Source organism: Malassezia globosa, assembly GCF_000181695.2.
Source record: "Malassezia globosa CBS 7966 chromosome Unknown mgl_sf_1.1, whole genome shotgun sequence".
NCBI lineage: Eukaryota > Fungi > Basidiomycota > Malasseziomycetes > Malasseziales > Malasseziaceae > Malassezia > Malassezia globosa.
Genome location: NW_001849874.1, coordinates 139,918 through 167,524, shown reverse-complemented (window position 1 = coordinate 167,524; position 27,607 = coordinate 139,918). Strand labels below are relative to the sequence as shown.

At 52.0% G+C, this 27,607-nt stretch overlaps 14 protein-coding genes across 14 annotated transcripts; 9 read left to right on the top strand and 5 right to left on the bottom strand.

Moving 5' to 3' along the window:
• Positions 1 to 65: 65 nt before the first annotated feature.
• On the top strand, positions 66 to 4,361 carry MGL_0080 (uncharacterized protein; the record flags this gene model as incomplete). The annotated part of the gene is made up of 1 exon (XM_001732253.1): positions 66 to 4,361. One exon carries the CDS (start codon positions 66 to 68, stop codon positions 4,359 to 4,361), a length of 4,296 nt encoding a protein of 1,431 aa, XP_001732305.1.
• Positions 4,362 to 5,106: 745 nt separating this feature from the next.
• MGL_0079 (uncharacterized protein) lies at positions 5,107 to 6,622 on the top strand (the record flags this gene model as incomplete). The annotated part of the gene is made up of 2 exons (XM_001732252.1): positions 5,107 to 5,175; positions 5,300 to 6,622. 2 exons carry the CDS (start codon positions 5,107 to 5,109, stop codon positions 6,620 to 6,622), a joined length of 1,392 nt encoding a protein of 463 aa, XP_001732304.1.
• Positions 6,623 to 7,083: 461 nt separating this feature from the next.
• On the bottom strand, positions 7,084 to 7,258 carry MGL_0078 (uncharacterized protein; the record flags this gene model as incomplete). Its single annotated transcript, XM_001732251.1, has 2 exons — positions 7,084 to 7,095; positions 7,133 to 7,258. 2 exons carry the CDS (start codon positions 7,256 to 7,258, stop codon positions 7,084 to 7,086), a joined length of 138 nt encoding a protein of 45 aa, XP_001732303.1.
• Positions 7,259 to 7,622: 364 nt separating this feature from the next.
• MGL_0077 (uncharacterized protein) lies at positions 7,623 to 9,038 on the top strand (the record flags this gene model as incomplete). Its single annotated transcript, XM_001732250.1, has 1 exon — positions 7,623 to 9,038. One exon carries the CDS (start codon positions 7,623 to 7,625, stop codon positions 9,036 to 9,038), a length of 1,416 nt encoding a protein of 471 aa, XP_001732302.1.
• A 614-nt stretch (positions 9,039 to 9,652) lies between these two features.
• Positions 9,653 to 11,764, top strand: MGL_0076 (uncharacterized protein; the record flags this gene model as incomplete). Its single annotated transcript, XM_001732249.1, has 1 exon — positions 9,653 to 11,764. One exon carries the CDS (start codon positions 9,653 to 9,655, stop codon positions 11,762 to 11,764), a length of 2,112 nt encoding a protein of 703 aa, XP_001732301.1.
• Positions 11,765 to 13,970: 2,206 nt separating this feature from the next.
• Positions 13,971 to 15,722, bottom strand: MGL_0075 (uncharacterized protein; the record flags this gene model as incomplete). The annotated part of the gene is made up of 1 exon (XM_001732248.1): positions 13,971 to 15,722. One exon carries the CDS (start codon positions 15,720 to 15,722, stop codon positions 13,971 to 13,973), a length of 1,752 nt encoding a protein of 583 aa, XP_001732300.1.
• A 677-nt stretch (positions 15,723 to 16,399) lies between these two features.
• MGL_0074 (uncharacterized protein) lies at positions 16,400 to 18,238 on the top strand (the record flags this gene model as incomplete). The annotated part of the gene is made up of 1 exon (XM_001732247.1): positions 16,400 to 18,238. The coding sequence occupies one exon, from the start codon at positions 16,400 to 16,402 to the stop codon at positions 18,236 to 18,238; it is 1,839 nt and encodes a 612-aa protein (XP_001732299.1).
• Positions 18,239 to 18,638: 400 nt separating this feature from the next.
• MGL_0073 (uncharacterized protein) lies at positions 18,639 to 21,353 on the top strand (the record flags this gene model as incomplete). Its single annotated transcript, XM_001732246.1, has 1 exon — positions 18,639 to 21,353. The coding sequence occupies one exon, from the start codon at positions 18,639 to 18,641 to the stop codon at positions 21,351 to 21,353; it is 2,715 nt and encodes a 904-aa protein (XP_001732298.1).
• A 253-nt stretch (positions 21,354 to 21,606) lies between these two features.
• Positions 21,607 to 22,182, top strand: MGL_0072 (uncharacterized protein; the record flags this gene model as incomplete). The annotated part of the gene is made up of 3 exons (XM_001732245.1): positions 21,607 to 21,711; positions 21,744 to 22,007; positions 22,075 to 22,182. 3 exons carry the CDS (start codon positions 21,607 to 21,609, stop codon positions 22,180 to 22,182), a joined length of 477 nt encoding a protein of 158 aa, XP_001732297.1.
• A 208-nt stretch (positions 22,183 to 22,390) lies between these two features.
• Positions 22,391 to 23,210, top strand: MGL_0071 (uncharacterized protein; the record flags this gene model as incomplete). The annotated part of the gene is made up of 3 exons (XM_001732244.1): positions 22,391 to 22,552; positions 22,607 to 22,878; positions 23,180 to 23,210. The coding sequence occupies 3 exons, from the start codon at positions 22,391 to 22,393 to the stop codon at positions 23,208 to 23,210; spliced, it is 465 nt and encodes a 154-aa protein (XP_001732296.1).
• Positions 23,211 to 23,316: 106 nt separating this feature from the next.
• Positions 23,317 to 24,341, bottom strand: MGL_0070 (uncharacterized protein; the record flags this gene model as incomplete). The annotated part of the gene is made up of 2 exons (XM_001732243.1): positions 23,317 to 23,773; positions 23,893 to 24,341. 2 exons carry the CDS (start codon positions 24,339 to 24,341, stop codon positions 23,317 to 23,319), a joined length of 906 nt encoding a protein of 301 aa, XP_001732295.1.
• Positions 24,342 to 24,513: 172 nt separating this feature from the next.
• On the bottom strand, positions 24,514 to 24,759 carry MGL_0069 (uncharacterized protein; the record flags this gene model as incomplete). Its single annotated transcript, XM_001732242.1, has 1 exon — positions 24,514 to 24,759. One exon carries the CDS (start codon positions 24,757 to 24,759, stop codon positions 24,514 to 24,516), a length of 246 nt encoding a protein of 81 aa, XP_001732294.1.
• An 808-nt stretch (positions 24,760 to 25,567) lies between these two features.
• On the top strand, positions 25,568 to 26,332 carry MGL_0068 (uncharacterized protein; the record flags this gene model as incomplete). The annotated part of the gene is made up of 1 exon (XM_001732241.1): positions 25,568 to 26,332. The coding sequence occupies one exon, from the start codon at positions 25,568 to 25,570 to the stop codon at positions 26,330 to 26,332; it is 765 nt and encodes a 254-aa protein (XP_001732293.1).
• Positions 26,333 to 26,716: 384 nt separating this feature from the next.
• Positions 26,717 to 27,356, bottom strand: MGL_0067 (uncharacterized protein; the record flags this gene model as incomplete). The annotated part of the gene is made up of 2 exons (XM_001732240.1): positions 26,717 to 27,150; positions 27,215 to 27,356. 2 exons carry the CDS (start codon positions 27,354 to 27,356, stop codon positions 26,717 to 26,719), a joined length of 576 nt encoding a protein of 191 aa, XP_001732292.1.
• Between the last annotated feature and the right edge of the window lie 251 nt (positions 27,357 to 27,607).

Here is a 27,607-nt window from a genome sequence, read left to right as displayed (position 1 = left end):
TCTTAGGTCATTACATCCGCAGTGGCGCACACACTCTGCCTTTCAGCAACCACAACTCTACGACCATGAGCGAGTCGTCTCTGCAGGCGGTGTGGCATGTGGTCCGCAGCACAGTCCGCCATGCGGTGGCTGTAGATATGGAGAAGGTACCTGCTCTGTCGCAGGAGTCAGTGGGCCAGAACACCCTCTTGCTCCAGCATATAACATCAGCGGCTGAAATTGGCACAGTCGTGCGAGACTTGACAATGAGTATGCCTAATGAGCTTATTGTTGTCGTGATGCGCGCCAAGTCAAGCAGTCTTTTGCGCCTGGTCCCTCACCTGCCTGCGCTGGCGAAGCTGCCTGTCGTCCTTCATGTTGAAACGTGCATGCATCATGCCGATGTTCTCCAACTGCGCCAGAGCGGTGTGGCTATGGTGTATTCAGGTGCCGGCGACGCTGCAGAGGCCCAGGCATATGCACTGTTTGCGCACAAGCTGGCGGCGAGCACACAGACGGGTGTTATTCACTTCTTCGACGCCACACATCGCCAAGATTCGTCATGTGCTTCGCTTGCTGATACGTCGAAATTCCAAAGCTCTGTGCAGGTTCTGAAGGAGCGTAGAGATTTGTCGGACGCTACGATCGATCAGACACTTGCTGACGTGAATGCACTGTTGGGCACGAAGATTGCTGCTGTCGACCTGCACGGCCACACCTCTGAAACAACGGATACGATGGCTGTGATGCTAGGTGGCGCGGGTGCCGAACTTGCTGAGAGTGCGCATGTGCCTGTGCTATCGGTCCATGTGGTGCGTCCTCTTCTGCCAACGCGCCTAGTGGGCATGATTCCCTCGAGCGTGAAGCGCGTCGCTGTGCTGGAACATAGCGCCAAGCGATCGACCCGACTTCCGCCACTTCTTGTTGATGTTGCCAATGCATTCCAGCATGTGCCTGAGCGCACGATGCCCACGCTGCTGAGTGGCATGCTGGGCCATATTCAGAGTGATGTGGCGAAGGCCGGTCAGACACTCTCACAAGCATGCCATGCTGCATCGTCTAGTGATGCCAACTCTGCTTCCAAGTCTTCTTTCACCATCGGCGAGTTTGCGTCGTCATCTGACGAGCAAGCGATCTCAGTCCGCAAAACATTAGCACACGAACGTGCCTACCACGCGATGCTTGAGATGTTGTTCAAAGAACGCTTGGATGTCGTGAATGCGCCGACTGACGAGGCGCAGCATGGTGCTGCAAGTCCTGAGTACGCCCTTGGTATCGTGCTCTCGCGGCTGAAACAGGCTGATGCGCTCGTCGGCGCAGCACAACGCATGTCGGAGGCGTCGAGCACGCCTGATGCACTGCGGCAGGCGTTGCGTACTTGGCTTTCCGTGCGTGGGGATTCGTCCCGGGTGTCGGCGGCCGCCGACGATGTGCGGGCGAATCTGAAGGGCGTCGCCGGCGAGGAGGCAGATGTGCTGCGCGCTCATGAGCCCCTCCTCATTCCGCCATCGCGCTGGATCGTCGGCAACGATGCATGGGCGTACGACACTGGCATGGGCGGTGTACACCACGTGATTGCGTGTCAGCAGAATGTGAATATGATCATCTTTGACTCAGTGCCCTACACGCAGCGGGACCAAGTGCCTCTGCACCAGCGCAAAAAGGACATTGGTTTGTATGCGATGAACTATGGCAACGTGTACGTCGCAAGTACGGCGCTTTACTCGGACTACTCGCAGGTCTTGCGAGCGATGATGGAGGCGGATCGATTTGATGGCCCATCGATCATCCTTGCCTACATGCCGTACCTCACAAGCGATGTGCCGGCACTCGATGTACTACGCGAGACAAAGCTCGCAGTTGACTCTGGCTACTGGCCCTTGTACCGCTGGGACCCTAGCGCTGCTGCTGAGTCGAGTGGCCGCGCCGTGTTCCATCTTGACAGTGTGCGTATTCGGCAGCAACTACAAGAGTTTTTGGACCGAGATAACCACTTGAGTCTGCTTGCGAGAGAGCGGCCGGAGCTACCGTACGACCTTGCCGCGTCACAAGGCACCGCGCTACGTGAGAAGCAGCAGCAAAAAGCGAAAGAGGCGTACGACCAGTTGCTGGGCTCGATGCAGGGCCCACCGCTCCTCGTCTTGTTCGCATCGGATGCCGGTGGCGCAGAAAAGGTCGCGAAGCGTCTTGCGATGCGTGCGCAGTTGCGTGGCCTTAGCGCGCGCGTGCTCGCGATGGATGACTACCCGGTCGATGAGCTTGCGAGTGAGCAAAATGTTGTCTTTGTCACGTCCACGGCTGGTCAGGGAGAGCCGCCGCAGAATGGTCGCCTGACGATGAAGGCGCTGGCGAAGCAGCCCACGGGCATGCTGAACGAAGAGACGCGCTTCGCCGTATTTGGCATGGGTGACTCGCACTACTGGCCTCGGCCAGAGGATGCCCACTTTTACAACAAGCCAGGCAAAGATCTCGACCAGCGGCTAGTCCAGCTGGGTGCGAGTCGTATGGTGTCGCTTGGGCTTGGCGACGACCAGGATGCTGACGGCTGGCAGACCGGTTACAAGGCTTGGGAGCCTCAGCTGTGGAAGGCGCTTGGCGTCGACTCTGTGACAGTGACTGAGGCGGAGCCAGAGCCGATCACAAACGAGCACATCAAGGTGGCTAGCAACTACCTGCGTGGTACAATTGCCGAGGGTCTGCAGGACACGACGACTGGCGCGATTTGCGAGACCGACACGCAGCTAACCAAATTCCACGGCACGTATATGCAGTACGACCGCGACACGGTGGAAGAGCGCAAGGCAGCAGGTCTCGAGCCCGCGTACGGCTTTATGATCCGCGTGCGTATGCCAGGCGGTGTGTGTACGCCAGAACAGTGGCTGCAGCTCGACCAGGTGACGGAGCAGTACGGAGGGATCAAGTCGCTTAAGATTACAACCCGGCAGACGGTACAGTACCACATGATTCTCAAACGGAACATGAAAGCTGCGATGCAAGGCATTAACAGGAGCATGCTGGACACGATAGCTGCGTGCGGTGATGTGAACCGCAACGTGATGTGCTCGCCGAATCTGCATCTGAACCAGGTTCACGAGGAAATGTATGAGTTTTCGAAACGCCTCTCGGACTACCTGCTGCCACGCATGAATGCATACCACGAGATCTGGCTCGACAAAGGCACTGACAGTTCGAGCAAGCTGCTTGTGGGTGGTGCGCTGCAGGACTATGAGCCATTGTATGGACCATACTACCTGCCGCGTAAGTTCAAGATCACCCTGGCCATGCCTCCGCGCAACGACGTTGACGTCTTTGCGCACGATATCGGACTTATTGCCGTGTCGGATGAGGCGCAAACCAAGCTGCTTGGCTTCAATCTCGCCGTGGGTGGTGGTATGGGTGTCACACACTCGATGAAGGCGACGTACCCTCGGCTTGCCAGCGTTATCGGCTATGTGCCTGTGGATCAAGTATGCGAGGTTTGTCGACAAGTGCTGCTGATTCAACGCGACACGGGCAATCGGCAGAACCGGAAGCAAGCGCGTCTGAAGTACACAATCGACAAGTACTGGGGTGGCGCAGACAACTTCCGTAGGGAACTGGAGCGCCGCCTCGGATACAAGCTCGAAGAGGCACGGCCCTTCCATTTCGACACTAACACGGATGAATACGGCTGGGTCAAGGACATGAATGGCAAGTGGCACTGCACGCTTTGGCTCGAGAATGGGCGCGTTATTGACGAGCCAGGGCTGCCGTTCCGGACGGGTCTTCGTGAACTGGCCAAATTCCACAAGGGCACGTTCCGTCTCACCCCGAACCAACACATCGTTGTGTCCGATGTTGACGAGGCAGACAAGCCAAAGATCGAGGCCCATCTTGAGGAGTACAAGATGAACAACTGGGAACACTCTGGTCTGCGTCTCAGTGCAAGTGCCTGTGTTGCATTCCCGACGTGCGGATTGGCCATGGCCGAGTCGGAGCGCTACATCTTCAAGCTTGTCGACAAGCTGGAGCGCATCTATCTTGCGAATGGTCTCAAGCACGATGAAATCACCATGCGCATGACCGGCTGCCCGAATGGCTGTGCACGTCCCTGGGTTGCTGAGATTGCGTTCGTCGGCAAGGCCCCTGGCACATATGTGATGTGCTTGGGTGGTGGACATGCTGGGCAGCGACTGAACAAGATTTTCCGCGAGAGCGTCACCGAAAAGGAGATTGTCGAGATCATGGAGGTTCTTATTCCTCGGTATGCGCGTGAGCGTCTCAACGGAGAGCCCTTCGGCGACTGGGTAATCCGCGCTGGTATCATTGCTGAAACTACGCATGGGGCTGCATTCTATGACAAGGTCGATACGAGCAAGCCACTGGCTGCGTTAGCTGCCTGAGTGAGTGCACGCTCCCTATGTGTCCATATATCAAAGCATCTTCATTATATTGGTTTGTAGAACAGGTCAACACGATCGTCACTCCCGATAGGCTCTTTGTGTGAGCAGATATAGATGACGTGTGCTGAGATGGCGAGGCGTTGCTTTTTTTCATGTCACATATGCACGGCAGAGTAACCCTACAGCGATCCACACGCCCTTTCACGTCCAAGGCCAAGATTGACACAGTTGAGGAGTCGCTCATTCGCTAGCCTAGTTGAGCCCATGGTCTGTCAGGGTTACGCAGTGCAAGTCTGCTTTCACACAGAAACACATCTTCGTTGGTCAGTTCGTGGTTTTGTTCATAAGCACATAAACTTCCCAAGTTTTGAAAGTTTCTCGTGCCGCGAGGCACTTCAGCGATTGGAGGCCACGGTCTGGACCCACTTGCTATTCTTCGCATGGGGCGTCGAACTCTGCTCCCACCCACGTGTCACGGGCCCGAACGGTAACGAGACTGTGTGATCTCTTCATCTTCATGCGCACGAGCATTCTCTGTACAATTATGTAGCCAATAAGAGACGTGAATCTCGATCACGAGTGATCTGTGCTGCAAAAATAACGGCAAGTTTAAGTGCATCCGCGATTTTTATTACTTTTTCCCCTTTTCTTCAGGGGCTGCCTATGCTTGATATTGCGTGTGCATTCCCATTTCACTCTCATTGATTCAAAATCCCTCTGTCACTCATCTCCTACGCAGACCACAATGAGCGGAGCCCAACATGATGCTTTGCTTGCACAGATCCTCACCGGGCTGTCAGACATTCGTCGCGAGGTTCGTATCCCACAGGACGGCAAGCGCACCTGCAAGTACATCGACATGCGAGTCCTTCGAGGAACTGCATGCCGTCGATCACCGATCCCCTTCGCGAGGTGCTTTGACTAACGCAGAACCCCAGATGTCGCGCTTGAACGATCGTCTCGATAGTGTTGAGCGCACAGAGCCAAACACGCCTACCATGGGCAACTTTTCGCCTATTTTCTCGCCTGCGCGTCGACAGAGCTTCGCAGCGTACCACTCGTCGCTCGATCGATGGAATCCGGAGCGTGCACGACCGCATGAACCGACGAAGCTTACACTGTCGCTTGAGCAGGATGAGGCTCCTGTCGAAGCGACGGACCCTTCGTTGAACCTGTGGTCTGTTGTCCCAGCCGGCGGCGCCGGTACGCGTCTCTGGCCACTTAGTCGCGAGAACTGCCCCAAGTTCCTCTTGGACCTTACTGGCAATGGCCGAAGCCTGATCCAAAACACATGGGACCGCCTCCTTCCTCTTTCAGGCACGGGAAAGCTTATGATTGTTACTGGCCGCATCCACACTGGCGCCGTGCAGGGCCAACTGCCGCAGCTCATTCCTTCGAACGTCTTTTCTGAGCCGTCGCCTAAGGAGTCGATGGCGGCCATCGGCCTCGCTGCTTCGGTGCTCGCACGCCGGGACCCAACGGCCGTTCTTGGTTCGTTTGCGGCCGACCACATTGTTTCGGGCCGTGAGGCTTTCGAGTCTTCTGTGCGTGAGGCTGTCATGGCTGCTAGGGAGGGCTACCTTGTCACGATTGGTATTGCTCCATCGTATCCATCAACCGGTTTTGGTTATATTAAGCTAGGTGGTAAGCTGGATCTCCCCGACGCGCCCAACGTGCAGCGCGTGGATGAGTTCAAGGAAAAGCCTGATGCTCGCACGGCAAGTGCATACTTAAGCACGGGTGAGTACCGCTGGAATGGTGGTATGTTCGTTGTGAAGGCTGCTACTCTTGTCGACCTGATGGCAAAGTATGTGCCTGACCTCCACGCCGGTCTACAGAAAATCGCCGAGGTTTGGGACACGCCAAACCGTGACGCGGTTCTGAATGAGGTCTGGCCCACGCTTCCCAAGATTGCTATCGACCATGCCGTTGCTGAGCCGGCTTCGAAGACTGGTCAGGTGGCTGTCGTGCCAGCGACCTTTGGTTGGGACGATGTCGGTGACTTCTCATCCCTGTCGGCGCTTCTCCCCGCCGAGAAGAACCAGGCTCGTGTTCTTGGCGAACCCTCGCTTGTTTTGACCGAAGGTCAGATGGGTGGTATCATTGTTCCAGCATCTGGCCGCAAAATCGCCTGCTTGGGTATGGACGACGTCGTTGTTGTCGATACGCCCGATGCTTTGCTCGTTACCACCCGCGCGCGTAGCCAAGATGTAAAGAAGATTGTTGCCAAGTGCAAGAAGGCCCATCCAGAGATTTGCTAAAATGCTGCTATGTATCCCCCGAAGATGAATTTCTCCGAAGATGTGATCGCTTCCGCGATTTCCTCACACTGCATCCCGACCCTCCCTGGTCCCCCTACCTCATTTCCCCCACCTATTGTTCCCTGTCCCTGTTTGTCTGACACGCACGCTATTTAATAGAAGGAATGGAAAGATCGGTTCGGGTTGAGATGTGGTAGATCGTGTCTAATGTTTTTATGGATCTGCTACTTGGTGCAAAATAGCTCATCATTGTATGTTGAAGAAATTTTACACGACTTCATCCTTTTCTCGTAGAACATACGACGATTCAGACGCCAAATCGATACGTTTTCGCACATCCATGTTTGAAGGTGAATGGATCCAGCACTTTCTCACTCAGTCCGACTTTGAAAAGATTGTTCATTAACACAGATTCATGATGGGGCTGTAGCACCTATCGTTCCGTTCCATGCATGGCTTGCTTATCCTTGACGCTGCACATGGTTGTTAGTGATTGCAACATATACATACCTGCTTGTGCTTTGCGTTCTTACTGCAAATCACATACAGCCGACCTTTTCGACGCACAAGCGCACAGTGATTGCAAAGCCTCTTGACAGATGAGCGGACCTTCATCCCACGCGCCAGCGCGGGCATGGTTGGCTGAGGTGCCAAAGTTCCCTGTACCGCAGGACGTAGGGGCATGATCGACGGCACGTTCGTCATAGCTGGGGCACGCGCAGCCGTGGCTGCATGCCGAATAAGTGGCACGCTTGCGCGCAGCAACATACTAAGTTGACAGTTGCAACGGAACGATGACCGACGTGCGCTTGGTCGAACGTAATTATCACGTGAGACGTGAGGTACACACCTCCAACGCGTGCAGCACCGAATGGCGGTCGAGCAAGATGTTTGGACGTGTGGCAGGAAAGGTGATCGTTGGAGCATCAAGCAGTGAGCTTGCAGGACTCGAATTGCTACTTTTTCTTCAAGAACGCGACGACGCGCATCGCAGAAGGCCATGTCGCTGGACCTGGCGACATGGGGCATCTCTACATCTGAACAACTTGTGCAGGCTCTTAAGCGTAGCGAAGGCTATAAAAATCGACAACCTAACGCTGCAGGCGGCGTCCCAACAATCAAGATCCTGCAAGCAGCATGGATCGACAATGCTGTTTATATTCCAAGAAAAGCTGAGCTTTTGCTGGAATGCATCCTCGAAGTTTTAACCATGAGTGCAAAAAACCCTGCCAAGTTGGGCACGAAGTACCTGGAGGTTTCTTACTGGCAGCTGCTGGAGCATGTCTTGGTCGGCCTACGTGCCCAGCACGATTTCCTTCACGCGCTTGTGTCAAAGCATAACATACTCGTGCTGGTCTCTGCTGTCACTCAGAATGCTTCCATTGACGTATGGGGTGCCGCTCTGCCGGTGCTCAAGGTTCTGCTTCCGGTGAGTATACGCCGCATTGGCGCAAGTCAAATTGAATTGATCAATGCGTGCTTTCGCGATTTGATCAAGGCTCTTCCTCGTGCATGCACACTTGCAACAATGCATCTGATGGTCACTCTCTTCGACGCAATCATTAAACCGTGGTACTCAGATGTCGAGCTCGGTGTCAATGCAAAGAAAACGGCCAAGAACTTTGTCAGCGAGATACTTTGTCCGTATGCGGCAGCTCGTATCCATGTCGGCTCCTTCGGGACGAATGAAGCCTCTGTTCTCATTTCGCAGCTCGATTATTTTGCGACTGTGTCTTTGTACGGGCCGCAGCGCCTCGGAGGCAAGCCCAGTGGATCGTTGCCCGATTCCGTCGACACACTGGTAGAGTCTCTGACGGCCTTGCTCAAGTCGTCATCCACTTCAACTGATATATGCGAAATACTGTCGCCTTTGCTGTATAATTTGGTCGAGAAGGTATCGCCTTCGTCTGAACGAGCCCAAGCACCGCCGGCACACACGCGACACGCTGTACTAGAACGCTTTCTTTTGCCTATCATGACGTCGCTCTTGCCAAGTTCGCACACTCTACCCACGGTGCTATCGCTTCTTCGAAACATCGACGAAGCAGCTTTATACCAACCTGGTGGGGAAGATCAAGACACTTGGCTAGCACTGTGGGCCAAGTTGGTTACGTACACACTGAAGGAATCAGAATCGCCCCAGCTCAAAGATCGTCCTGAATGTTTCCTCACGCTCCATGCCTTATGGAACATTTGCACTGATGAGGTGGCCCCTTTCTTGTCTGTCGTTTTGACGCGTATATCTCAAGTGTCACTCGGCGAGCCAGCATGGGAAGCCGCCATAAACCTGAACCACGCTATTCTTTCTCATTTTGCCGCCGAGCGACGCATGCCACGACTTGTTGAGTTTCTGTGTGAGACACTGCATCATATGTGTCGCGAGTCGCCCCAGGCCTGTGGTCCAGTTGGTGCATAGCCCCTTGTTGTGCGCAAAAAGTGCGAGTGATTGGGAAGATGGGTTTTTGCGCCACACTACGTCAGTTCAGTTGCATGACATGGCTCACGAGGGCATTCGCTTGGCAAGAGAGTGCCATGTACATCGTTCATTTCCCACGTTATTGTGTATGACCCACCTTCTTACTCTCATGGTGCCTTGTGCCTCAACAGAGAACTCTGGTTTGGTTTCTTCTTTATTCAATTGGGCTGCGACGTGCATCGCCGTAGGTGCTGATGCGTGTGAGCACGCAAGCAAGGGGCCTGAGCCGCTTGCTCTGGCACTTGGATTGCGTCTTCGCGCACGTCTGCAGCAGCGCGGCTATGATGACCCGCATAGCTCTGTGCCAAGAGATCGTTTGGCCAAGATACTCGAGCAGAAGGCTCAGCAAGATCTGAATCGTTTAGAAGCCGTACGTGTAATGAAGGAAGCATCGGCATGGTACTGACAAATCCATCGTCCAGTTTCGTGCTTTGTGTACAGACGCTGAAAAATTCGAAGTTACTATATCTTGGAATGAAAACGCGTTGCTTGACTATTTGCATCAAGGACTGACGGACAAACCGCTCAGTGCATGGGATGGTCAAACCCTAGGAATGAACGCACCCGGTCATGCACCTATTGCGCTGTGGCGCATGATGACCACGCGCTGGATTTGTGTGCTGAATGACATGGCCTCTGAGCACATGCTGGGTCGCCTCGTTGCCTTCTTACAAGATACGTTGCAAGACACGCCTTGTAATACCCCTCGTGGTATGCTTAGTGAGCTTAGTCACTATCTGCTCCGGAATGCACAGTTCTTGGAGCAGAACAGGTGGCAGGCTGCCGTCCTTCGGCATGTCTTGGCCTCGACCGAATCACTCGTGGACGTCTCTCAAGCGTTGGCGTCCGTTCGGATCCTTGCGCTCGTGCCCGTGGAGTATTGTTCAAGGCAGCACGTGTCGATCCTAGCGCCTCGCCTATGGTGCTTGGATGCACACTTGATGCAGGAGCACTCGCTCTTAACCGCGCATGGACGTGCGGCTTCTGAGCTGAAGCTATTGCTTCGTCGCTGGTGGACTTCTTTCCCACACACAATGAAACTGTCGACAACATGCCTAACCGACTATGTGGATATGCTCCTTTCGATGCCATGGGACCCATTGGCTTCGCTGACGCAAGAGCTGTACGAAAATAGCAGTATTTCTCTCTTGCAAGTTTTACTACCGCACTGTGACGATGCCTCTGTGCCTATGGAGAAATGGATGTCGATTGCGTTAGCGAACGAACCTGGTGGAAAGCGCTACGTCGCACGGCATGTGATGGCCGAGATTCTTGAGTTTGCTGTGGAAATAAAGCCTAGATGGTTTTCTTTCTCCGCCCCAATGGCATCCTCTCTCGATTGGTTGAAGATGACATTGATGGTGGCCCTTGAACCTATTCGCACTCATTCCTGGGCTTCAGTGTCGCCACTCGAGCAGGCATTCTTTCTCCGCGTGCTCTCTGCGCAGATCCGTTGTCTTCCACAAGATTCAAGTGTGGATGAACTTGCTACTATGCTTTCACATGCGATCGAATTCTTGTGCGCTTCGGTTCGTGAAGACTGTTCACTAGCAGAGCGCCTAGCCCCGCTCGCCCATTCACTGTTTACGTGTGCCACAACACTTGGCCCTATGCTGCACGAGAAACATTACTTCTACGTCACCTGTGCATTTGTCTCGTTCTCTGCTGCATTCTGCGACAAGGCAACTCAGCTGACGCCCTTGTATCTGTCTGTGTTGGCAAAAATGGATACACAATCATTTGAATCGACATTGAATGCTATCGCGTCCTTATTCGAGTCGGACTCTTGCTGCTTCATTCATGAGCTTTCTTCGTTCTTGCATGTCCTTTGTCTCATGCTTGAGCATGCTCCTGCCGGCACCAGTCATGCATCTAGTCGATGTATTTCCGCATTGCTTCTTTGTCTAACAACACTTGCCATGAAATTGCCAGCTCTGACCCGGTCGATTGTCGATTGGCTCAGTTGTGTGTGTCAACATCGTGCAAGGGTCCTGCGTCCATTTGATGTGCCGCGTATTTTGGCTTTGGTTGGTACGCTTCTTGGGCCGTGTGCATCAACAACCCGCACTGATGCATGCACTGATGCGCCGTGGATCTTTCGCGGGATCTGTGCGGCTCTTCGCTCTATTGTACGGCAGCGAAAAGATTTGGTGACGCCGTGTCTTCCACATCTCACTGACATCCTGTCTCAGCAACTTCGTTTACTATCTCACATGCTGCGTGCGCACCCTGGACTAGCTATTTTGCGTCGGATCCATGCCTCGACACCATGCTGGATTGATATTGTGGAGCATCCGCTTGGCGTAACGGAGGCACAGGCTTTTAGACGACTCCTCACTGAGTTGGAGGGAAAGACGTCGGTTGCTAGTTTAGGAGTCAAGCGAGCCCGAACTGAAACACGCAGCATAACAGAGTCTCTTGCCAAACCCATGTCAAAATATGCCGTGTACATCATGGTTGCGTATGTGCGCTGTGTGACTATGCCCGACACGACCATCACTGCAGCGTTACGCCAAGAACTGCAGCCAGGCATGTTCGCGCTCTGTAACATGTGTGGGGACTTTGAACGAGATGCAGCTCTGAAAAGCATGCTTGACGCGGCTGGACAGTTGGTGTTCAAGAGTATATGGACTCAATGGGATGCTCAACGGTATAAAGGTGCTTGATTCTGATGTCATCCGATGGCATATTCCTTCGTCCATGTTTTGTCGGTCTCAATTTCATCCCTAATGGCGCTCAGTCCCTGGTCTTATTTTGACCATGCAAATTCTCTTTTTTTGCCTAAAATCTTGCCGTTGGCATGTTTTGATTCGCATAGCTGTGCATGCAGCTGCCTCGCCTAGTCTAGGTCAGCATATGCAACTCTGATACCGCAAGGGGCCGCCGATATACAGACAGATACTGCTGCTTTGGGGACCAGCTTGTATTATAGTATGTATACGCTTTGATGATAGCAGGCTACGATACATGTAGCGCGTGTAAAAATGGTTCTCTTTTGTCTCGTGCACCGCCACATGGTTCGGTAAACAAATCTGACATGTGGCTAAAACGCACGCTATTTATGCCACTCTTCCAATCCATATATATTGCAGGAATATGCTAGCTGTACATAGCTGTTTCACTGACTGCACTTACCTCCGAAAAGATGGATGCTAGATAAGGTGATTAACGTAGATTTGGCTCTGAAACGGGTCGAGGCGCGATTCTTGACACACATCACGTCCCAATCAAAATTTCTGGCTCAACACGCATCTCATACCTGTGCCTTAGCTGCAACACTTGTTGCTTATAGTTGGAACCCTGCCTTTCCTCCACTCAGGAACAAGCAGTAAAAATGAAAAAGTCAAACGAGACCAGCGACGAATACGCCAAGCCAATCAATCGCGTTCACAATCATGTGATAGACGTGTCTGGCCATTGTGCCACAAACGAAAAAGTGGTCGATTTTGGATAGATGTGTACTTTGTGTGCTCTGTCGAAGGTTCGCTCCAGCGCGCACAACATTTGGAGGCCCCACCGTAAGCCGGTCTCGTGAATTGCTTAGCGACCTCGACGTAATCCAGGTGAGCACCGTCTCAATCAGACGGCGCAACAACAAGTCCATTGGGCACGAATATCTATCTATCAATGAAATAAATCTACAACTCGTGTATGGCCCCGGCGTTGTGGCCATACGGGACGTGAATTATTCAACCAGGAATGTGAATCCCGAAGGAACATGCAACCTGTCTAATAAAGCGGATGCGCTCGGCATGAAAAACTAAACCGGCAAGCCGACATGCTGTACTTGCCAATCTTGCTGTGATCATGTTCCTACTGTCGAACCGGTATGTAACCTACGTCACCAGACAAGCAAACAAAAGACGCACAAGAGCACGTGCACGATGTATCAGCTGCCAGGAAGAACCATTAAAGTTCCATTTTCCATTGTGACTTACAACCATGAATAGTAAAATAGAGGGGACGTTGACATTTCGTATTAACGTAGTGATTGTCTTGGCACGATATATGCGATCTCCAATCCTACCTCGACGATACAACCAAACGGCGAATGAGACACACCGACAAACAACCTTAGCCGGATAGCTCTAAACCTTGGTGCCCTCGCCCACTTTGAGAGACGTGTGAATCAAAAGTTTAAGAATAACGCGGGATTCGCGGTAACTATGTGGTTCTTCGCTTACTGGTTGCCCAAATACTCAGCAGGCACCTGGAGCTGAATTAGCTCGATGAATTGGCTCGATGCACAGTCCAAGAACCAAACCGGTTCTGCCATAATCAACTGTCTAAATTGTCATGCCGTCGTGCTCATAAGCTCGCTGATAACATGGGCAAATGTGCATACTCTTCGTACGATGGACTCATCCACTGCGGGCGGTTTCGTTGGACCTATACAGAAAGTCGGACACGCCAATGTCCCCGCGCTTCCCAGCATGGTAGTTGGATATTGGGGTATTACTGTCATTATCAGGCGTATCAGGCATATTTGTATTTGCTACTGTTTTCCCAACATTACCAAGTCAAAATACAGTCGGTCGAGACGCTCGCATATTCGATTTTGGGCTAAGACATCAAAGATTCAGGATTTTCGCACCTGCCTACATGGTGACCAGCGGTGTACTAGCCCATGACTCGACCTCACACCCAAGATTGGGCTGGAGAGCATCGGAACTGCCATCTTTCCTTTATCACCTTGGAAAGGTCTGTGGCAATCTGACATCCACACACAGAGCCTGATCGCTGAACTATAACATAATTTTCTAACGACTACCGGTACATTTCCCCCCATACCAAGCCTTTGAAACAAGATTGCCCAACACGCGCCAATCTGCATGCTTAAATGAATAAACAAGGGAATATAATCATCAACAACTACAGTGAGGTCCGTGAGGCCGTTTCCACACGTAGCGTAAACATTAGCAAACCACACAAGAGGAAAAGAGCGGCAGAAATGTAAAGAGGAATTGATTTGTTCGAGCCCTTCTTCTGGTACGCTTTGATGATGGGAGCAAAAAGACCGAACAAACGGTTCAAACTCGAGCCAACACCATCGGCAGCACCACGCAAAGGAGCAGGGAATGTTTCCGGCGTGTAACAGAACAACACACCATACATGATGTTTTGCGTAAAAGAGGTCACACAGAAAAAGCCAAGCTTGCCATCCTCATTCGTACCATCAACACCCGTAAATCCAAACAAGAAAATGCCCGTGAGTAAAGTGCCTATAGCCATTGCACCACGTCGACCACTTCGCGGCAGGTCAACCAACCAGGTGGCCAAGAGACAGCCTGGGATACCGCAAACAGAAATAATCACATAATTGCGATATGTCTTGCTGATGGATTCATCGCCGCCACCCTTAAGGTACAATACAATGAAGGCATTGAAAAGTGGATAAGCCAAACCAATCACAGCCCATAGGGTCCAAAGAATGGCCGTTGTATAGCCCATCGCAAAGGTCGAGAACAAAGGGCGCAGATGCGAGAATGCTTCACCTGGGTGACTGTTGCGGAAGTTCAACGCCATCTCATGCACAGGCATCATAATCCTGTCAGCCAAATTCTTCGGCGGTTCATTCTCTTCTTCAATCACTTCATTTTCATCAATTTCTTGGCCAGCTGCTGCCTTAAGTGAAGCCACCGTCAGCAAGCCCTCGGGCAGAGGCTTGCCACAAATCCTCGCGAACCTGTGCATAGCACGAACAGCATCACCATCGCGACCCTTTGAAATCAAAAACTTTGGGCTCTCAGGGATTTGAAACACGACGAATCGAAGGAAAAAGCACAAAAGTGTGTAAGATCCAGTAACGAAAAACGTGTAACGCCAACCGACATTGGCCTCGATCCAACCACGGCTATTCTTGGGCAGTGCCATACAATCGACATCGTCGTTGCAACTCCATGTCGCAATAAAACCCCAGCCAATTAGCGAAGTGGCCAATTGTCCCAAAGGCCAGAAGACCGATAACAAAGTCAACAGTTGCTGGCGAGCGCCCGGAAGAAACTCAAGGAACAGCATGCCATCCACAGGAAGACTACCACCGATTCCAAATCCAGTGGCAGCCAACAAACCACCAAGGGCCACAAATGACTTCGCACCACCGCAAGCGACACCGAAAATACCACAAATCAAGAGTGTCGCATTGAACGAGAAACGCCGTCCTACAATGTCTGCCGCAAAACCCCAGAAGGCAGCTCCCACAACCAGACCGGCGTAGAGGGCAAGTGTCATCATGGCTGAATTCTTGCCACCATAAGTTTCATCATTTGACAAGAATTCCTTATGAATCGGGTCCAGCACAACGGCCACAAGCTGAAGCCAAGCGTTGTCCAGAAACCAGCCCACACCAGAAACAAGCAAGAGCCCATACTGCCACCAGGTCATGCCGATGTGTTCATTAATAATCTTATTCATGATGTACACTTTGCGTACATACACTTCATCGACCGCCGATGACTCCAAGTGATCATGAGCATGATAAAAGTCTTCTTCTGGATCGTTTTTGCCCGCTTGCACATCACCTAGAACATTGACATGCTGAACTTCCACATCGTTGTTTGCGTCAGCTCCGGTTTGCTCAAAATTTGGCGCTTCCTTGACTTCGTGTACAGGCGGATTGCTCATTCTCGAAAAATTCTGCGAGCCGCGGGCTATTTTGCTTTCCCACGTCAAAAAAAAAAGAGCCAAATGGACTCAAACGTGAATATGGGCTGAGAAAACGTGCAAACGGAGAGCCTATTGCCAGAAATGACAAACGCCAAGATTACGAAATGCAAATCATCTATGCCTGAGCCCACCCCGCAAATTTTTATTGCAAGAGTTGACTAATAACAAGGATCTGGAATGAGAAGGGACCTGATATATGCGGCTGCGTAAAAATGCGTGACAAGAGTGGGATTCGAACCCACGCCTCAGGGAGACTGCGAAATTGTTGTTTGGGCATCGCTGTAACACGAGCCTGAACACAGCGCCTTAGACCACTCGGCCATCTTGCCGGGCAACATAAGAAATTTAATAGTATTGTCCTTCCATGAATAGCTGATCCAAACGATTGATGACTAAAAAGTTTGACAAGAGTGGGATTCGAACCCACGCCTCAGGGAGACTGCGAAATTGCTGTTGAGGTATCGCTGAAATACGAGCCTGAACACAGCGCCTTAGACCACTCGGCCATCTTGCCTTGTACGATACAAACCGATGAGGGAAACGCATAAGAATAAAACAGTTGAGATTTGCTTCACGCCACACGAGATCTTGTCCAAATATTTGGATGTCAGTTGTCACACTGGGATTCGTAACGTATGTCGACAAATGCCCATATAGCCAAGCGTGCTCAGGAATCCAGCATAGATGCACTTGTAGACAAATTTTCTACTGTGCTAGATACCAGTTTGATCTTGGCGATTGCTAATGAGCCTGGGCAGTCTCATGGAGAAGCAGGCAAGATTCTTGAGGAATTAGCCAAAGCGGTGCCGCCCGAAAGTGTGCCGGCAGCCCAACGAGTTGGATTTGATCCTTCATCAACTGAGTTTACACTTCTTTTTCTTCAGCAGTCGTTTCCTGATGTGCCTAGTGAACGATTAGAGACGGCGCTAGCCACATCTGATGGTGACTTGGATGCTGTCATGGACGAATTCCTTGTTGAGCGTATGTTATTGTGGGAGTCAACGCCATGCCAGGATGACAGCACTCGTAACCACGGTGGCCATCGCGGAGGCTTGAATTTTGATGCTTTGGCCGAAGGCTTGTCGTCAAAAAGATCTGGCAAGTCGAAAAAAAACAAGACCACAAAGCGCACGACTGGTCCTGTTACGGTGAGTCTCACGGACCAGCGAAGTCCTCATCATTTGTACTATAATTCTCGAACATCGCACTCAGAAAAGGCCTCTACATCTGCGGCACCAGGGTCAGTTGATACAACAGGACTTACCGACGAGGAAATTGCTCGGAAACTTCAAAATGCGGAGCGTGATGCCGCAGATGCCGCTTCGGTGCCTGTAGCCGATCAACAATGGCTCTTAGTGTCGTCTTCATTGTCGCAGCTGGCTGTGCTGCTAGGCGTGCCGCAACCCCGGATTCAGAGCCTTTTTCACCAGTCATCATTTAATCTACACGTTACTTTTGGTCGCGCCATCGAGGCGGCACTTATGAATCCAGCAGCCCAGCGCGTGGCACAAACGCTTGATTTTCAAATCACTAGTTCGGAACTTGCAAGTATTACCGGGCACAGTGAGTATGATGTGCGAAGACTTCTTCAGGCCACACAGGGAAACCAAGACGCCGTGTTGGACCTACTTCAGCTCCAAAGTGTCATTCAACAGGCCGCTGACGGGACAAGCTGCCGCACTGACATTTTGGATCCTTCAGGCCGTATTTTGTATGAGAAAAGCAATGCAGAGCGTTCTGTGATGGCTCAGTCAGAGCATAAGAAAGTCACAGGTCTCGCTCCTCGCTGGCTACCTAGTTATACGACGTCATACGCAGGTCGTGCAACGCAAACACCGAGCGCAACATCAGCTCTGGCACCAGCAGGATCAGTGGCCGCAGCTGTCACATTGCCAGCTTCAGCAAGTCGTGTAGAAGCGCCAGCGGCATCGACAAGTGCAGACGATGCAACAGGCTACACGAATGAAGAGTGCCGCGAGCTAGCGAGCGAATATCGCATGCGTCGAAATGAAGCGTTGCAGAAAGCAGCACAGAGTGTGCGGCAGTCGCGTGGCTCAGGTATCGGTGGTGCTGCTATGGTATATGCCGAAGATGCTCGCAAATACGATATTGAAGCTCGCCGGTGGCAACTGCGCGCATCATGTGCGCTTGTGGAGCAGCGGCGACTCGCAGCTGATGTGAACACAGCTACCAGAGGCACTATAAAAGAAGGTGGTAGTGATTGTATTGACTTGCATGGCTTGACAGTACACGAGGCATTGATGGCAGTCTCGCACAATATCGCGAGATGGCAGTCGACGCCTTTAGGAGAGGCTAAGGTGCGCGCTCCCTTAGAAATCGTAACAGGACGTGGCATGCATAGTCGGCACAATGTGTCTGTGTTACGACCCGCGATTATTCGCTATCTTACGCAGCGGGGCTTCAAAGTCGATGCGACTTCGGATGCTGGTGTGCTCTATGTTAAGGCTCTGTAGAAGCGATTACATTTAGGTTTCTGTATGCTCAAAACGCGATTTGGTAATACTCCGTACACGCCAATATTTTTACAGGCTGACCAAGCAGCAGATCGGGGGCTCAACGCCAAACGTACCTCATCGGGGGGTCTCATGCCGTGTTACGTGCTCAACCCTTTTCCCCGCCTTGTCTTTATGTAATTTTTGTTCTTTTATTACACGAAGCAAAACTAACCAAAAAAATACCTAGCTCGGTACTTGTCTGGTGGGTGTGTCGGGCGTTACTGCCGGCTTCTGGTTCGTGATTATTGGGTTTATCCATTATTCCCTCTCCCCAGTCTGTCGTGAATTTTTTTTTTTTACGTTTTGAGTCAAGAGAAAAATCACGACGTGCGCGCACGTCGCGTATTTCACGGCCAAGATGGATGACACTAATGAGCTCGACTTTGAACGTGAAGTCCAGGTCCTTCGTGCACACCGAAGGCTCTCCACGAGTCATCCAGCCGCTATTGACCCAGACTTTCCATCTGTTCAGTCGCCGCATGACTCGGCGTCCTTGAGTGCTATGAATATGCTTGAACGTCCGTCGACGTCATTGTCCAGCGGTGTGAGCGCCATATCGCCACCATTAACGCCGAAAAATCAGTCGCGTTCGTTTGACGAGAAACTCTTGTCGGAATGCTCTCCCATATTCGGCTCTTCAAACCGCGAAAGATACCTGGCACGTCGACAAATGCGTCATGCACAGGCGGCCTCAGCACCAAGAACGCCTGAAGAGTCGTGGCTGGGATCGACGCCATCGTCGTCCTCAGCTTCTCATACGCCGCACCCACTTCCCACACCACCGTTACAACCTTCCATCACATCAATGTCTCATGCGAATGAAATGTGGATACCAGCATCGAAGCACTCAGAAGTGAGTGCTGACGAGTTTCGTACATTTCTCAAAGAGCAGGCGGCTCGGAACGTGAGTCATTATTCTCCTTGGTCAACGGTATCTTCCTCTTCTTCCCCATCTGGCTCCCCATCGCGACAAGTACCACTTGCTACATCACTTGCGCGGCGCTCCAGCTCTCTCCGGCGGCAGGTCAGACAGGAGGATCGGGCACCTGCTAGTAATAGCGGCGCTGGAACCGTGCACCATAAACGATCATTTTCCAACACGGAATCACCGCTAGAGCATGAGCACGGTCATGAGCACGGCCAGACAATCATACGTACGGAGTCTTTGCCCTCACGATACAGTCGTGAATTTACCTCGCGATCGCATCGCAAACCACCGCCTTCTCTTGCACCGGTTGATCGGGCGGAGCTTACTGGTCAAGCACCTAACAAACTGTCTTCTTCTCATTCATCTTCTTTGCCAGCACCGATGCCGGTGTCTTTACCCGCTTCTCATACAGCTGAAATAAGTCGAGCGCAAGACTCTGCCGATCATGAAAAGACACTGCATGCGATGCGTGCACTTTTGCCACAGAAAGGGGACCTACCAGAGCTTCCACCGGATGCCACTGCTCAAGTACCGTCTCATACTCAGTCAGCGCAAGCAGGACTTTTTGGTCATTCTGTTTCGATGCCATCATTGGACCTAGCTCAGACTCCCCTGATCCCGCATCCGCCACAACACCAACTTCAGCTTCATGCACCCACGTTGGCACAGGCTCAAGCAAGCCCGTTGTCGACGTTAGCATCAACTGGGACAGGGGCTCAGTTGATACCCCCACCACCTCCGCCACGAAGACAACCATCGGACGCGCCGGACATGATCAGATCCGCTTCAGGACGTGGACGCTTCGAAGAGGTGGGTCGAAGCACAACGAACGAGCTCGACAAGGCTTTGGCAGTTTCAGCGTCATCAAGTCGGCAAAGTGATGAAAAAAACACGCGGTTCAACCGCAAGTCTGACGAGATGTCGCGTTTGTCATTACCGTCGTTACGGGATCGCAAGACGTTCGGTCTCTCTTGGTTCGGCTTGTCAAAAGATGATGACGAGTCACGGGTACGAAGAAAAGAGAAAGAAGCAAAGGAAGATTGTGCATCAAGTGCGCCGACGACGACGTCTTCATCTTCTTCTCGCCGCGAGAAAGACACGTTTTTGACCGGTCTTTTTAGCAAGCGCAAAGGGCAGGAATCGTATGATGCACTTCGGAACCGCGCTCGCAACTTATTCACGTCGTCATCGTCGTCATCTGCATCTTCTGCTTCAGGACAAGGAGCCGCATCATCGCCATCGTCTCCAGGGTCGGGCACCGGTATTCAACCAGGTGCAGCCGAGTTTGCGATTGTGAAGCGATACCCTCCTCCAGTGGAACGCGCATTATACCGGCTGTCGCATGTGAAACTATCGAATCCACGCCGTCCACTGTACCAACAAGTGATTGTATCCAACTTTATGTTCTGGTATTTGTCGATCATCAACTCAGCACAGGCACGGCCTGAACGTCCAAGCTCGACAGTGAATGGAAATCGAGGCGATGGGCTCAGTGAATATGATGAACGGAATAAGCTTTATAAACAAGGCACAGGACCCCGCTCCCCTCACACTGGCACGTTCTTATTCACGCTACCAACAAAATCAGTATCTTCGCCCATGTACGTGCCTGGTGCATTGGTCGCTTCGCCCTGGATTCCGCCAGCCCCTCAAACTGTTTGGTCATTGGCACCTTTGACTGAGCCGCCTTTGTATGGCGGAGTGCACACAGCGCCGATGACGCCACCTCCCACAACAAAAGACGACCAGTTTCTACCAAACGTATATTCGTCGACAGCGCTCGCGCAAGAATCTTTGCTCCCCGTCTCTGACATGTACATGACGTCTCCTACATCGACTAGGAGTGGTGGCATGCCCCGTTCTGCACGTGGGCCGTTACCAAGCGTTCCTTCCACACCGCCACCCGTGCCTGCCTCGGGAGCAGGAACATCAGCCCCCAAACCACCACCTCGATCAGCCCGACGAATCGCGCACTTGGAGCGCATTTCGAATCATGCCCAGGAAGTGGCGCCTTCTGCGCAACACGGATTACGTCACGCACGGAGCTCGCCAAGTTTAAGCAAGTCGGCCAGGGTCTCCTCGCATCCACTTCCTTTACCCCCACTACCCGTTCCCCTTCCTCTCAAAAATACGCATGCTCTTTGATATTTAAGTGTACAGGATAGATATTGAGGCTGATGGATTCTGGGCGCGTGTGTGTTTGTGACATTGGAACATAGGTCCACATAATTTGCATATGGATGTAGCAACGTATTGTAAGACACTTGCAGATTGCCAGCGACATGTATTTCCACGAATCTGATAGCATAACTCCCAGACCGTTGATGTTACTCCCCACTTCAACAACTAGACATAATACGTCCGCTTCTCACGTCCTGGCTGTCCGTTCGCTTTGACCATGGGCGCTACAACACTTACGGGCATTGTGACCAAGGCGGGTTTCATGGCGAAAACGGTCACCATGACCGTGGCGAAGGTCAAGACACATCCTAAGCTTCACAAGGTATGCATCCTACCCCCCTGTCTGACGACTAGACATACGTGCGTCATAACAAGTATCTCGTGCATGACCCCGAGTCCTCACTTTCAATTGGTGAACTCATTCGCGCTCAGGCATGCCGTCCACTTTCTGCTCGCAAGCGTTTCGTTGTGACAGAACGCCTTGGCTTCCAGCATGGCGCATCGACTGATGCTACTACGCAAGCCGATGCTGAGCGCCTTCGCCGTGAAAGGACAGAGGCTTCTATGCCAGCTGCACAACGCGAATGGCTCGATATTGAGCAGCGTGTGCGCGATGAAGTACGCGCGACTATACACAGAAAATAAATACGTGCTGCATCAAACTTTTTTTTTCTCTTTCCTCTAGTCCCTTCTCATTGAAGATACCAAAGCCTTGCTTAAGAAATATCCGACCTTTTACAAAAATGAACATTGGCTTGCAACGTGCAATGTCGCCTGCGTTTTCATTCCATAATATTGGAACGATCCTACCACACGAAAGGGCATTGTGTTCCACATGCAGACTCACGTTGATGACCACTACCATAGCCTAAGCCTATCACGAGATTCGCAAAAATGGCCATCGCCTCACCGAATCGCCCCCACCCCCCTTTTTCCCCATAGAGTGACGGTTCAAGTGTGGAGAAAAGCCTAGAGTATATCTCACTGCCCCGGCATATACAATGAGCCAAGCGGACGAGAAAAAGACGACGCAGCCAGCCAGTGTCAAGGCTGTTAAGCAAGATCCCATGGACTGTCTTTTCCAGTGTTTGCGTAAAGTTCCGCCAAGCCCAACGCTAGATCACCTTGCACGATTTCTGAGTACATGGACCGGTACAGACAAGGTTCGTACGTGTTACTTTGAGCGACTACACAGTCCCGGCTAACGTAAAATCCAGTTCTTCATGCTCGCGCAATATGGATCGAACCTGCTGGTAGCAATTCTTCTGTCGTTGCATGCTCTTAAAAAGAGCAAGGACAAAAGCAGTGTGTTTTCACGTCTGGCACCCTACTTGAAAGCCCTGGGGGGACTCACAGCTGATGCGCGTATCCTGTTCCGAATCTGGGCCATAGTGCCGATGGTCAAGTGGATGGTTGGCATTGAGCGCCAGCTGCCACCTACGCGGAATTTGAAGCTGATTGAGCGCATGCAGGCGCTATCTATGGTTGTGTACGCGCCGATGGAAGCGGCCGCCTACCTTGCGATGCACAAAGTGCTTCCTATTTCAGACCGCGTGCAAAACAACCTGTGGTTGTATGGATGTCGTTTGTGGGCAGCCTATGTGGTGTTGGACTTTTGGCACATTATGGAGGACAATCGGTTGCTGCGTACGAGAGCTAAGGCGCTGGAAAAGAGCCGTGGACATCCAAGCCCACCCAGCACGGAGTCTGCAACACTCACTGAAGAACAGGAAGCGACACGGCGCATGTGGTCTGATATTTATGCTCGAAAGGACATGCTGCTGACACAGTTTTGGGTCAATGTGGGCTATCTACCACTGACGTTGCACTGGTCCCTAACGAAGGGCCTGATTTCCGACGGCTGGGTCGGCTTTTTCGGTATGATTGCAGGACTTGCTAGTTGGCGTATGCAGTGGAAAGCTACTGCCTAGATAGATGCTAGGGCCATATGAACATCATTTAACACAGCATCAATATCAGGACGTGCTTGCGGATCGTGTTCCAAGCATCGCTCAATGATATGCCGCACATGCGGTGAGTACGGATCCTCGTCGGCAGGTGGAAACTTGTAGGCGCCATTCATGACGGCCAGAGCAATCGAGCCGCCTTGCTCTACGGTGGATAGGGTCTCAAATGGCGAATGCAGATATGCCATCGCGTAGAGTGTGCACCCAAGTGCCCAGATATCCACTTTCTCGTCCAGCACAGCGTCCGTCTTGACGTCAAACAGTTCTGGCGCTCGGTACGGCATGCTGGAATGAACTGAAGCTAAATCCTGATGCGCAATAGCCTCTCGACGACTCGATATAGTGACACGTGCTCGCATGGTGCTACCAAAGTCCATCAGCACGCCGGTATTTCCGTCATCAGAGATCATGATATTCCTAGTGTGTCAGCCATGGACGAGTGATGGTGGAAACGTCAGTGTGAGCGAACGAGAATAAGGGTCTTCGTCAAAAAAGAAGGCCTCAGCTGGCTCGAGCACACAGGAAAGCATACGTACCCTGGCTTTACGTCACGGTGAGCATATGGCACACGTTCGGCATGGGTTGACGACGTCGACAGTGGTTTAGATGCAGCAGCATTGGTGGCCATAGGCTCTGGCGGTGGGTATGCGTAAGACTCTGATAAGCCAGCATCAAAAAGCAAAGAGTCGTCTTTCGTCGAGACGGCATGCGTTGTATTGACATCCTCATCTTCATCACCTGCTTGCACGGAGACGTGTGGGAGGACGTACTGGTGCATGCTCTTGAGTGCATCACATGCGCAAGCAAACAGTTGGAGCATCTTTCGTTCATCGAAGCGCGTTTTGTGCACAATATGCGCATTGATCGCATCCTGGACGTTGCCATTCGGAAAATACGGTAGTACCAAGTAGACGACCTTTTGGGTACGTGGATTCTCGACATCATGTGTCGGTACATTCCCTAGGGCCCTGGAAAATGCTCCCATTCCCGCTTCATGTTCATCTCTTACAACAGCTGAGTCAATGAGTTGCAGCGTGTGCGGGCCGCGGAACCGACGCATTGCTTCAATTTCCGCAAGCGCGTACCGAAGTGACTCATCGCCGTGCTGACACCGGATCTGTCGCGTTGGTTTTTTAGTTCAAAAAATAAAAAATACGCTAGTGCGTAAATTTGCGGATCAACTTTACCTTTTTGAGCGCATACATTCTGCCGCTCGTTCGATCTCGTACCAGGTATACCATACTAAAACCACCCTCGCCTAGCAATTGCATGACTTCGTACGACACGCCATTCACGTTCACTGTGCCGTACCCATCTGCGCAGTCCAGACAGGACATAAGAGCGAGAATTCCATCCTGTGCATACTCATATGCGCGACTAACCAGGGCAGCCGCGTCTGTCATCTACGCTCAAGGTCCGGGTACTACTCACACCCGGGAGTACCAGAGAAGTGGAGAGCGCGTATTGATGGATGGGGTGGCGAAACGCGCCACGAAGTTGATCAATGTGGAGACACCACATCGAATGGGATGAAAGACACATGAAAAATGGAACTATTCAAAATGAAATAGACTGTTTCACACGTCTTGCTGGAGTGCATTGCTATAGAGCTGGGATTGGATACTTGCTTGCGACCAAATGGACAGTGCGAAACGAAAAGACTCGAACGATGTAACGGCACAAGAGCGCGACATGAAGCGATATGTGAGTGAGACACGTTCGCATTCAGCGTCAGTGCCAGCATCAGCACCACAGGTCCCTGAAGATGTCAAGTTGTACTGCGTGTGTCGCCAACGATACGGTACGTGTAATGATTCGTAAAAAAAACTCTTTTGTTACATCATGATATTAACATGCATTGGCAAAATCTCCATACTTTCACCAGATGATGAACGACTCATGCTTGCTTGCGATCACTGTGATGACTGGTTTCACGCAATCTGCATGCACATTGAAGAGGACGATGTCGAGTTGGTCGATTCTTTTATTTGTCCTTCATGTACATCACGTACGTATTAACAGGAGGATCTGCTCATAAATTCCATGACATTGGAGATTGTTGGGCCCACAAACCTTGCACACGAATCGAGACACTCACACGTATGTTAAGGGACTAAACAACGAACGACTTTCAAGGTACCGTGCCACCGTCGTGCGTGTCGCCGACCTGCGCGATTGCCACTTTCACGCTACTGTTCTAATGCATGTGGCATGGATGAGATCCGTTCCCGCATGGATGCAATGAAGCCACAAGATACCCGAAGGATCATTCAACCCTCTTCGATTGCCAATGTGGACGCGCGTCGTGGCCTGTGCGTATGGACACCGTCACCGCCGATCCATACGCATCTTCCTCTCACTGACGGTAAAGCCGACTCCGTTTGGTTTGATCAGATCCAATCTGCACTCACAAATGCAAGGTCCGAAGCGCCACAAGCACCGCCAGGTATGAGCTATGGTGAGTTTGTGCGACAAGAAGCTACGCGTTTCGACACAAAAGAGCTGGATCTTGCGCATATGAAGACGGAGCTGAAGCACTTCGAACGCCAGTGTACATTGCTGCATGTAAGCTTGGATCTGCTCAGCATACGGGGCAAATTACTTCAAATAGCAGATGATCGACCATCAGCACATTTGTCACATCAGAGCGATCAAACCAACGATGCCGGCAGCAACATACAGGAAAGCACCCCGACGTGCGGCTTCGATGAGCGACTATGCATGGATGACGAGTTGCTTGCAGCATGGGCAACCTCAGCACATGGCCGAGCGGTACTGAATGATGAGCAGCCGTGGAACATCGAAGACTCCTCAGCACATATTTGCACCGTCGCACAGCGCGACTGCAAGCGACATGCTGACTGGTCAGCTATGCGAGCAGCCGAATTGGACATGCTTCGTGATGCACAGACTGCACAGCTCAGTGCACTATCAGAACGGTCTCATATGCTCCGTATCACTATAGAACGTGCATAGAAAAGTACTATACTCGCTCTCTCTCTCTCTCTCTTTTTCTCCGTGCTCGTATAATAAACTACCAATAAAGGCGTGCCAATGCCGCACCTAAGCTAGACGTGCCAAGCAAAACGAGAAAAGTGGTCCAACGACGCTGTGGTGGACCTGGCATGCGGCGTAGGCGATGCGCTTCATGCAAGGCAGCAATTCCAACGCACGACATCGCCGCAGCACCTGTCGCTTTACATGCAAAACACGGCTCGACCTTAGTGCTGTGCTCGTCCGACGCCACCATGGACTCATTTACCGCATGGACGAACCACTGACCGCGACGTCAATATCGGAACCACAAATACTGGTGCATTCCTACGGCACGACATGGGCAACAGAGCCAGCCAGCCATACTTAGACCACGCGCACCTTATTGTTAGCCTCACCGCTGCCACTGCTGTTGTTGCCTCCATTGGAGCTCGTGAGGTCCTTGCCAGTCTCGACAATCTTGTCAGCAAACTTCTGCGTCGTGTCCTGCAAATCCGAAAACCGCTTTTCAATCTGCTCCTTGCCGCTCTGGCTCAGTTCAGCAAAGCGCTCGTGCGCGGCTGTGCGCAGATCCTTTGTGTTGTCCACGGCATCAGAGGCCTGCTCATGCGCCTGCCCGAACAGCTCGCCCACTCGCTGCTGCAAGAGGCTAAAGCGAGTTGGTGGCGCAGACACATTGGCCGTGTCGGCAGGAAGGATTCGTACACCTGGAACTGAGACAGGATTAAAGGAGCGCTCACAGTCTGTGTATCCAGCGCCCATACCAAAGCCTGTACCGAGCCAGACGGGCCACGCACGTCCTGTTTACAAAGTTAGCATGCTGCACCGCCTATCTTCTCCATGTCACACGCGGTTCATACTTACGTCGAAGGAACAACACCGACAGCACGACACCGGCGCTGAAACCAATGCCTGTTTTGACAATCGTGTTACTGAGGCACAGGTCCATCTTTTTGTTCAGCACCTCCTCGCTGGCGATTTGGCCATGCGGCTTGTCGCTGCTCATTTCGGTTACGTGTGTAGAGCAATGCGGGTCAGTATGAATATTTGCCCACTAGGAGACTTGACGCTCAAGCGCTCCTTTCGCCATGTCCGCCTCTCCGTCGGACCTTCCGGCCAGTCTCGGGCGGGCCACGTTCTATCACGTGCATGCAATTTGGGAAGCGAAGCACGGGGGATGGCTAACGTTTTGATGCGGTCTTGGATCAAACGCGTGTGGAGGGAAGCACACGCGCAATATCCAACGCACTCACTACG